This window comes from Zeus faber (assembly GCF_960531495.2).
Source record: "Zeus faber genome assembly, chromosome: 15".
Taxonomy (NCBI): Eukaryota; Metazoa; Chordata; class Actinopteri; order Zeiformes; family Zeidae; genus Zeus; species Zeus faber.
Window position 1 is genome coordinate 11,926,686 of NC_137194.1, and position 11,270 is coordinate 11,937,955.

At 47.0% G+C, this 11,270-nt stretch overlaps 1 protein-coding gene across 1 annotated transcript; it reads left to right on the top strand.

The window, feature by feature from the left end:
- Positions 1 to 217: 217 nt before the first annotated feature.
- On the top strand, positions 218 to 10,824 carry ankrd33aa (ankyrin repeat domain 33Aa; the record flags this gene model as incomplete). The annotated part of the gene is made up of 8 exons (XM_080015200.1): positions 218 to 501; positions 768 to 897; positions 983 to 1,123; positions 1,454 to 2,238; positions 8,189 to 8,384; positions 8,535 to 8,660; positions 10,091 to 10,287; positions 10,576 to 10,824. The coding sequence occupies exons 1-8, from the start codon at positions 244 to 246 to the stop codon at positions 10,822 to 10,824; spliced, it is 2,082 nt and encodes a 693-aa protein (XP_079871326.1). The 5' UTR covers positions 218 to 243.
- Between the last annotated feature and the right edge of the window lie 446 nt (positions 10,825 to 11,270).

An 11,270-nucleotide genomic window follows, 5' to 3' on the forward strand; every position in this document is an offset into this window, starting at 1 on the left:
CCAAATTCACCAGATCTATTTACAAGCTGGTGACCTCGGTGGCATGCATATATTTGAATTTTGACTTTCACTGTCTTGTTGTTTTTACTATTATATTTACTGTTATTTATTTTACTATTATATATTTTATATAGTATTACTGATGCCAACGGTTTGCGTTTGTTCATGCAGAAAGCCTGCAGGAGCTGAATGTGGTCCTGAAGTCCCGTCTCCCCAGTGGAATCCCTGCCGACAGGGGCACCAATGGCCGCCGCAAGCCATGACCCAAATTTGGGTGCGGGACCCTCTGAGGACTCTGAGATCTCCCTGAATGAGTCTGACTTAGGGAGTGTGCTCTCAGATGACTCCGTGCTGCCTGACTATGAAAGGGAGGAAGCGTGCGAGGGGACAGCCAAAACGCTGTACGAGGCCTGTGCGAGGAATGAAGCCTGGAGCTTGCGCAAGATCCTGGAGAGGGGCGTCACAAGGGAAGAGGTTATGGAACTAGATAGCAATGGCAGGGTGAGATGTTTAGTCATGATCCTTCCCCTCAAATCTCCCTCGAGATTTCTATTTTGGAATCAACTTCTTTAAAAGATCATTTTTATCAAGTGTCTCATTGAGGTCAAGAGAGACTTGAAAACAACTTGCGTATGTAAAAATCACTAACAGTAAAGTTCAGTCACAAGTTACAGAGTCAACATTGCGATTGCCTCAGAGTTAAGAAACAGATTGTTTGTCAGTTCTTCAGTTTATTTATGAGTAAATACCTTGTCTGTTCCCATCAGAATGGTCTGATGTTGGCTGTGAGCAAGGGCTTTGTGGACATCGTGTACGTGCTCCACAAATGTCCACTGATAGACATCAACCACCAGGACATGGATGGAAACACCGCCATCATGATCGCTGCTCAGGCCGGTATGAAATATCCATGTCTACTATGACTACAGCTCCCAAATCTCACTCCAAACAGTGATTCTAAGATATCACTACTTTTGTTAAGGATTTGTCACCATTCTTAACTACATACACAACTACTACCCCGGGGTGGACATTGAGGCGAGAGATCCCAGGGGTTTCACTGCGCTCATCAAGGCGGGACTGCAGGGCCGCGAAGAATGTGTGTCTGCCCTACTCATGCATGGTGAGAAGTTATAAGATACTCTTACAGTATATTGGTACACTGAACCTGCCATGTGTGGTTTTTTGTCTTTTTTAGTAGGTACATATACTGTATAAAAAGCATTCCACCACAATAGCCACATTTTAAGCAAAATGTGTGATTGACAGCATTATTGATTTCAGGGTTGATAATGCTGTGCATCAATTGAATCAAATGTGTTCCAACAAAGGCCACGTAGCAGAGTCATTTTAGCGAGTTAATTAACAATTGATTTCCTGACACTGCAACAAGTGAAGTGTGTTTTAACATTGTTCTTTCATTCTTTACCATTCTTTACCTTTTCATGTCTAGGCGCTGACATCCATGCAATAGACCTGTTCCGAGGGCGAGACCTGAAAGACTGGGTCTTAAAGACCGGAGGGTTTGAGACCCTGAACCGGCTCCGGCGCCTGCAGGCACATCCAACTGCTGAGCAGTTCTGTGAAAGCTACACCCCAGAATGGCCTGACCTTAAGCACCTGGTGGCTAAAGCGGTGACCACCAAAACCACCAGTCAGAAGCTGACCCAGAGAATCAAGGAAAGCTTCACCTTTCCTCAGGATCCCCAAGACAATGGGGTCATGGACCACATGGTGCGGATCACTACCAGCATCCGCAGCCCCCTAGTGGCCACCGGCTGCCGCCCCCTCTGCCCCACCAGCCCCCCGGAGGTTGGCAAGCGACGACTGGCTGTTTCTGAGCTGCTGGCCAAGCACAGCAGCCAAGAGTTAGAGCAGAGCCCAGTGTGCCACAGCAATGGCTACTTCAACTCGGCCTCCCCCTCGGTGGTGTCCACCACCTCGGTGTCCATGACCTCCTGCTGCCAGGACCAGGAGCGCAGGGGGAGCATGGTGTCCGGCGGTGTGAGGAGTTTCATCCCCCGCAGAATGGCGCACAGGAACAGCATCTTCCCCTCTGGCTGCATCCCCAAAATCGAGGTGACAAAGTCCGGAGAGCCCACTCCAAAGAGGGAGAAGAAGAAGAAAAAGAAGCAAAGGGGCTATTTGGAGCCTCCGGTCTGGAAGTACAAGGAGGCCAAGGACGAGAAAAACAAAGAGAAGAAGAAACTTGAAAAAGAAGAGCAGGAAAGAATCAAGGCATTAAAGCAAAAGCAGAGCAAAAAATAACTCTCTTCTTGAAAAAGCCAGTGTGAAACCAGCTGAAGCTAGCGCCCAGGCATCTAAAGACACCACTGAAAGTCTGCTGCTGGTTTGGATTGAGGCCGACTGATGGATATACTCCTTGTTGTTGCCTGGGATCTAAAAGTGAGACTGTGGCGGCTTAAATTCAATTTGATACCAATGGCAGAAGAGGCTTCCTCGACTGGACACATCCTTTGTGATGTTTTCTAACCAAAGAATATCATGTGTGACTTAATCTTCTAACTAAAGGATTTGTAGATAGATTAATGTGAGAAAGGGAAGTTGCGTGGAGAAGAAGGCACATGAACAGTCTTTGTGTAGAGTGTCATCATTAGATGTCATTTGAAAGCAACGAAAGCAAAACAATAGCCAAAAAAAATTCTGAGATGGAACTCATAGGGCAGTTTTGTTTATATGCTAATGGTTATGCAGAAGGCTGTGTGTGTGTGTGTGTGTGTGTGTGTGTGTGTGTGTGTGTGTGTGTGTGTACTTAACTAGAAAAGAAAATATCACCTTTAAACAGTGCATTGGTGTCCTACACACACATACAGGGTGATCTATCATACTCATATAAATGAACTGGATTCCTGTGGCAGCCATTTTAACTGTAATAGCAGAGCACATCAGAGGGTCCTTTGACTATGCATAAAGTATGTAACGTCACAAAATGTTACTCGGGAGAGTTGCAGTTCTTTGGAAATTCAGTATTTAAGTGTTGTGCACTGGAAATTGTCCATCTAACTATGCAATACGGTTATTTTTGTACTCCACTCGTGATTTTGGCCCAGATATAATTTAGTATTTCATAGGATTCTGGAATTAAGTGGAGTAATTTTTCTTGACTTAACAGAAATGTAAAGTATTTCAATTGTGTATTTACATTACAATAGATTAACTATATAATAAGCAAATTAAACATTTCCCTCACTTCATGTGTGCTGATAATCTCTGTTTTGGTTTGTAACAGGAGTCGTTTGTGGTTCATTAATGAGAGTGAGAGTTAAGTGAGCTAATTAGGAGACTCTAAATAGGTGCTGCAGTGGGCAGTAAGCCTTTAAGCCGATGTGCACATTATTATGTAATGATCATTGTTGTTTTTTTACCCGCAGTCAAATGGGGAAATATCCGCCAAGCCTTTAAATACAGACAGAACAGAGCACGTGCCATAGAAATGTTATTCATTTGGTAGATCATTGAATCCAGCACACAAACATTCTCACAGTTCATTGTCAGTATTTTAGTTCACTTCCCCTTTGGTGGAGGGGAACTAGCTGTTATACAGACGTATACCTCTCTAGAAGTCAAGGAAGAGGACCTAATGCCCTAAGGACATGATCAAACAATAAATATGAATATGAAAGAGTGTGCATACTCATTTTTCACAAATTCAACATATGCTTACTGTTTCAAATTTAGAGCCATTTTAAGTTCATATTGAACAGTTTACTTTTGAATTTTACCCCCACCTCCTCCTTCTCAGTCTATGGAAATGTCACTGCTGAGTCAGCGTTAGATTTTACTTGATGAGATTGCACAAAAAACACTGTTTTTGTGTCTTGTGAATAGTCTGTTTGTGGAAAGAGCACCGATCTCTGGGGCAGGCTGGTTATATAGTCTTATATAATGACGTTTACTGGCATATGTCAGAAACTGTACGTTAGCGTAAAATTTGAAAATTGCTTTGTGACAACTTGACATTCAACAAAGATTATTATGTTTGGGAAATTCCGGGGAACATTGTGTGCACCCGCACTTAAGCCCAGGCACTGGCTATGGGAATATAAAGCATGACTGTAGATGTCTGTTCTGGTGCAGGGCCAGGGAATGAGGAAGAGGAGGCAGGCGAAGGCAAAACAGCGCCAGTTGGCGTGCATTTATTTACTTGTTAAAACAAAAAGGTGGCTCGTAGGCCAGAAAGGATAACTTAAATGCTCGCAGGCAAAATACTTATACCGTTCGTTTCGGCGCTAAGATGCGCTCCCCGTTTGACGGGCCTGGCATGTTCGGTAGCGTGTTCCTCGTGCCCAGTCAGCAGCATCTCCCACAAGCATGCCGCCGTCTGTCACTGTGGGGACAACAAACACTATATTAGTTCCTCATTTAGGATCGAACGAATTAGTGGAGTCCCTCCGTTGATTCCCCCGATCTGCAGCAGCTGAGCGGTCCCGGGATGGGAGCCTGCACCGCCTGTCTGCAGTGGCGGGTTGACCACGCCCCCTTGGCCTACCACAATGACCTTACATGGTTATGGTTACATGGAAAGTAAAATTAAATAGGGGTGAGTCTGATGACCCATCATTACCAGAAAATTACACCCCCCACTCCCTTGGAGATGGGACATCTCCACAAAAGATAGAGAACAGGATAAAACACATCACAACAGAAAGTAAACCAATAACCAATAAACAATCTCAAAAAACAAACCAAGAATAAACAACAAGAAAAAACGAAACAAAAACAAGTCAAAAACCTCAAACCAATCCAACAACAATAGGTACATGTAAATGCATACTAAGAATAAAGCGAGGATAAATGCAATAAGAGAAATGATCATTACACAAGAAATAAACGGTAGGCTATCAAATAACACGTTGTATATGGATATCAGACAAACCTAGCCCTTGACGTCCGGTAAAACCCAGTGGGGAACCCGGAAAGAAATTTTGATGGAGGGGCGAGTGAAAAAGATAACCATATGACAAGGTGGGGAGCGGCCGGGCCAGAGGGGGATCAGACTCGAGGGGCGTGCGGCCAGAGGGTCATCTGGCGGAATGTTATGTTTTAACCACCTCCACATCTAACTCAGAGGAGCTCCATGCTTATAGTGGACTGCCTCGCTGGGGACCACAGACCGTAGCCTACAGCCAGAAGACTTAGGTTGCGCCAATAATGCCATTTGATGCATTGCCAGTGCCAGCAGAGCCACACAATACCTGATGAGCATTGGGACAACTAGGACAATGCAGAGAATGATTTAAGAATTTAGTGATGATGCCGCCCCATTGTCCTGCCAGGCCATAAAACCAATTCATGTCCCACTGGCCGTGGCCAGCATTGCCCTTAAGTGCTTTGTGCAGCGTTTTAAGCTTAGACAGGGCAACAGTAAACTTTCCTTCCAGGGCGGTATTTTTGGGGATGAACATCATATCAATGACCATATGGTTTTGCCAGGCAACTTTGGCGGTGGCATCTACCTACTCGCCGAGAGCCTCAAACAGGTCATACAAGTAGTTGGCCAACTGTTGCTGATTATGGTAAATTAATCCAATCAACATTTTTTGTTTATTGTGCACCAGGGACAAATTATGGATGTGAATTGATTCAAAATTTTGGTTCTGGGCCTTGTATTCATCCACAGTATCGGGAGTACAATTAATAATGTTGTGACTAGTATGAATGTTAGGGTGCCTCTGACTTCACAGAATCGTTTAAAAGGGTGCCATGTGCTTCGATGCCTCATGGTTTCTGCTGAGTGTAATCACTGGATGCGATAACTTAGCTTTTGGCAGTGGCGTTGTCTTCCTCGGTGGATGCATCATGCGGGTTTCCTTCCGTGGGCAACATGGCTCTTTCAGCTGGGTTGACTGTTGTGCATTGTCTCAGAGTAACGCATAGTTGGTCCAGTAGGGTTCAATTGGCTCAGTAGGGTTAGTTAGTTCAGTTGGGTCAGGTAAGCTCAGTTGGTTCAGTTGTTTCAGTCGGGTTTAGTCGGGTTCAGTCAGGTTAAGGGTGAATTTGTTGTGGTTATGTGTGGGTATCAGTTAATAATAAGCGCTATTGTCTATGCTAAATGTGTGTAGCTTTGGATGGTTAACTATAATCTTGCTGTGTGGTGGCTGAGCTATGGATCCTGGGCGGGGTTAGCTACACACACACATTCACACATCATCAGCAAAGCACAACACAAATCAAATTCACTCAAATCACAACACAGTGCAAACGAGGGGGAAACATACAACTACCAAAGTCTTATCATGTCCCAGACACTAATACAGACTTTCAAAAATTGCTTTGCTCACCTTAGTTCCTAAGGCCCTGTTGACTGGCCGAGTTGTGGGTCAGACGATGGCCCGTGGTTTAAAACATACAACAAACCTTCGTAGACTTTCAGACATTTTACACACAAAACACAGTTCACAGCACACAGTACTTACCACAGCAATTCTTGAAACCACAGCCACTAAATAGCCCTGCTTGTGCTTTTAGTGTCCACCACTAAATAGCACTCGAATCAGGGTACTGGAGGAGCTTGTATGTACTTACGCCAACCCTCTCAGTGGCAAGACCTGTTATTAGGTGGAGAGCCAGACATGTATGACTTCTGATCAGAAGATTGCAGGTACAACACTTTCACTCAAATCACAACACATAGACAGATAGACGGATAGACGGATGTACAGACAGACAATCACAACACAATGGACTCTAATCACAAAAATATCAGCCCACTGATGGTTTGTGGCTCTTTTGGACCACTGCTCGTACATGTACCTTCGAACTGCAGCTCGGCAACCTCTATTTTAGTGCTTCCAGGACGTCAGCCCGTACTCTGGTGACGCCTCCCTCTTTTCACAAACAAATATAATTAAACCAAGACGCTGGAGGAAGCACGTAGGACATACGTTCAAACACTCCACCCGTCAAGATTCCTCCTTAGGTAGTGAACTGGGGTGGCACATAAGACAAACGTGCCAACACCTCCTACTACCTCTGCACAGTTAGTCTGCAACAGATCATGTCTGACACCGTTTCGGCTGATCCTCCGTAATGTGAACTCTAATAATTATTCGCTCGCTGGCCTGGTGAGAGGTCTATAATTATCAGCTCACCATGGCTGTTTTGGACCGCCGCCCTTTTATTTAGACTATGATTTTGACTATGATGTCCCACAACATCTAACCTAACCGTAATCTGTCCCGACAGTCCCTCAGTCCGTCCAATACTATATCATTAATTTAGATTCAATAATTTGGATCACAGGTCTGAATCAGAATTTTCTAGGTCCTTTTCAGGAGGTACGCAGTCCCAGACACGCCACCACTTAGCGACACAGACAGTCAAGAATCTATGCAGATTTCATGAAATGGCTCTGCTCACCATTGTCCCTAGGTCTTGGTTGGCTATCTGGTCCGCAGATCGGTCAGCTGTCTGGAGATGGCATCACCTCCTGGTAAGCTCGACAAATGATAGTGAATTTAGTTTGGACTGGACAGCTGAACTGAGTAATTATTAAGTACTGTTACAAAGTTTTAAGAACATGCACCAGGGGTCTGTTCATGGAGAGAGTGCTGATCTCTGGGGCGAGCTGGTTAAATAGTCTCTGTGGTGACCTTTACCGGCATATGTCACAATATTGTGCGTTAGCATAAAGCCCAAACATTGTTTTGTGACACAAGTTTGACATTCAACAAAGTTCATTATGTTCAGGAAGTTCCAGGGAACATCGTGTGGACCCACATGTAAGCCCAGGCACTGGCTATGGGACTAAATAACATGACCTTATATGGTTATGGTTACATGAAAAGTAAAAAGAAACAGGTGTGAGTGTGATGACCCATCTGTGGCACACGGTCGTGCGTGGCGGGCGGCGTTGAGCGGGCTCCAGGAGGTGAGGAGAAGTCAGCGTGGTAGACTGATACTCCTTGCCTCAGTGCCAGCTGTGGCTTATTGGGCTGACTGGCCAATCACAGCAGCTGGGAAGGGTTATTTTATGTTTGTTTGTCTTACAGTGAGGAGAGCCATGGCAGGGAACGTGCGGGAGCGTTCCGGAGAAATCAGAGTCTGAGCCAATTTAGTTATCCGTTTTTGTTGACTGTTCCGCACTTGGGCATTTTTGTTTGACTGGAAGTGGACCATCCTGGAACAGCTTGGACTGACACAGGAGGAACACCGGCATTGTTTCTAGACCCTGGACAACACCGGCGGTGGCCGGCCCTTCGCCTGCGTACAGCAGCTGAGGGATGTGGCCAGATGGTGGCTGCAGCCAGGGGAGAGGGAGAGTCGTGGTCCTGGACTGGTTCCTGAGGGCATCCCGGCCCGGGCAGCCAGCTGGGTCCGCTGCCATCGGCCTTACACCCTAGAGGCAGCCATGGGCTGTGGCTGTGAAGTGTGTAGTGTGGCTGTGTAGTGGCTTTGGTGGAGGTATCACTGGTGTATATTCTGTGTTTGCATGGGGACATTCATGTGTATCCGATGGTGCAGCTGGAAATTTGTCTCCGGGGGAAAAGCATTTGGGGCATTCGTTTGGTTAGATTGGCCTGGGTTTGGAGCGCTGATGCAGGAAGCAGGGTTCGTCTGCTCAATCCGGACCAGCCTGTACCATCCCCAGACTGACAGCCTTGTGGAGTGGTTCAATAAGACGCTGAAGAACATGGTTCGTAAGTTTGTGCACGATGATCGCCGTAATTGAGATAAATGGTTGGACCCTCTGTTGTTTACTGTACGGAAGGTTCCCCAGGCCTCCACGGGATTCTCTTCCTTTGAACTCCTCTTTGGAAGGAGACCCTGGGGGGTGCTGGACCTTATAAAGTAAAACTGTGAAGAAAGCAAGGAATCTAGGTGTCATTATTGATGACCAACTGACATTCTCGGACCATGTTGCCGCCGTCTCCCGGTCCTGCCGCTTCGCACTCTTCAACATCCAAAAAGTCAGGCCGTACCTGACACAATATGCCACTCAACTGCTGGTACAAACCTTGGTGATGTACCGTCTCAACTACTGCAACGCTCCCTTAACAGGCTTGCCGGCCTGTGCGGTGAAGCCACTGAAGATGATACAGAATGCGGCGGCGCGACTGGTGCTCAACCAGCCAAAGAGGGCACACGTCACTCCGCTGCTCATCGAGCTCCACTGGTTACCTGTAGCCGCTCGCATCAAGTTCAAGTCTCTTATGCTTGCCTACAGAGTGATTGTTGGGAATGCTCCCACCTACTTAAATGCTCTTGTAAAAGCACATGTTACCCCCACGGATGCTGCGCTCATCAAACGAGCGTCGCCTGGCTCTGCCGGCTGTACAACCACAGCAATCCAGGTTATTCTCATTTGTAGTTCCACGTTGGTGGAACAAGCTGCCAAAAACTACCAGAGCAGGGACCTCCCTTTCTGTCTTTAAGAAGCACTTGAAGACCCAGCTCTTCAGAGAGTACCTCCTCTCCTAACTTACAATTACTTAGCACTACTTAGCAGTATTTACTGTACACTAATGTCTCTGTTGCAATGTAGCTTGAATGTTATTCTCCCTTGTAAGTCGCTTTGGATAAAAGCGTCTGCTAAATGACTAAATGTAAAATCTAATGTAAATGTAAAGGCCTAGCACCAGTAAGAATGAGATTCAGTATGATCTGGACCTGCAAGCAAAACTCCACACTATGGGACAACTGTCATGTGAGAATTTGCTCCAGGTCCAGGAACGGCAGCCGCAGCTCTAGGACAGAGGTGTGCGACTGAGACGGTTTTCACCGGGAGACAGGGTGCTGGTTTTACTTCCAACATCCAGCTCTAAATTACTTGCCAGGTGGCAAGGACCCTTCCTGGTCACACGGCGAGTTGGGGAGGTGGACTATGAGGTTGAACGGACTGACAAGCAAGGGGCAACCTAGGTGTATCACCTCAACCTCTTAAAGGCATGGAGGGAGTGGTATCCATCTCTCTGGACACCACAGTGATCGGGAGGGACCAGTTGGGCCCGGAGGTTCCAAAAGCTACCAATGAGACCCCAGCCCTTTCGCATGACCATCTCTCTGGGCCAGGCGGCAGACGTAGCCCACTTACGGAAACACATTGCTGATGTATTCTCTTCCCTGCCAGGCCGCACTCCCCTCATACACCACCACTTAGAGACAACGCCGGGGGTGAAAATACGCACCCGGCTGTACCGACTGTCCGAGCACAAACACAAAATTGTGCAGGCAGAATTGAAGGCCATGCTGGAAATTGGAGTAATAGAGGAGTCTACTAGTGACTGGTGTTGCCACATCGTGCTAGTTAACAAGCCTGATGGGACAGTCCGGTTTTGTGTAGACTACCCCGGGTCCACGAGCTACTTGACAGATTAGGCACCGCTAAATTTTTTATACACTGGGCTAACCAAGGGCAACTGGCAGATTCCCTTGTCTCCAGAGTCCACTCCGCAAGGGTTGTACCAATTCATTACGCTTCCGTTTGGGTTGTTCGGAGCCCCAGCCACCTTTCAGAGACTCATGGACCGGGTTCAGCACCTGCATGCGACATATGCCACCACCTACTTAGAGGATGTAATCACTCATAGTGACAGTTGCGGGCGGCACATGCAGCATGTGGGGGCAGTACTCAAGGCCCTGTGGCAGGCGGGGCTTACCGCCAACCCTAAGAAGTGCACGGTTGGGCAGAAGGGGGTAAGGTATCTGGGGTACCACTTGGGTGGGAGGCTGGTGCGGCCCAAAGTAGATAAGACTGCGAGGATTCTGGCCAGCACGAGACCCAAATCGAAAAAGGAGGTAAAGCGGTTCTCTGGTTACTACCAGAGGTTCATCCTGGACTTCTCAGAGTTGACCACCACCTAACTGATTTAACTCGAAAGAGTGCGTCAGAATCGGTCCAGTAGACAGAGCAGTGTGTGTGAGCAAGCATTTGAGAGGATTAAGAGTATTGCATACAGCTGACTTTACTCTCCCTTCTTGTCTCCAGATCAACGCATCGGACAGAGGTCTGGGGGCAGTGTTGACCCAAGAGGTGGAGGGGGTCGACCACCCGGTCCTCTAAATAAACAGGAATTTTGCGAACCGGGAGACAAAATACAGCACAATGGCGAAGGAGTGCTTAGCCACAAAGTGGGCAGTCGACACCCTCTGCTGCTACCTCCTGGGGCGCCCTTTCACGCTCTGTTCAGACCACACCCCGCTACAGTGGCTCCACCGCATGAGGGACACCAATGCAGGGATCACCCATTGGTACCTGGTTCTTCTCTTCAGCCCTCTAAGTACAAGTTGATCCATCTGTGATCCACAGA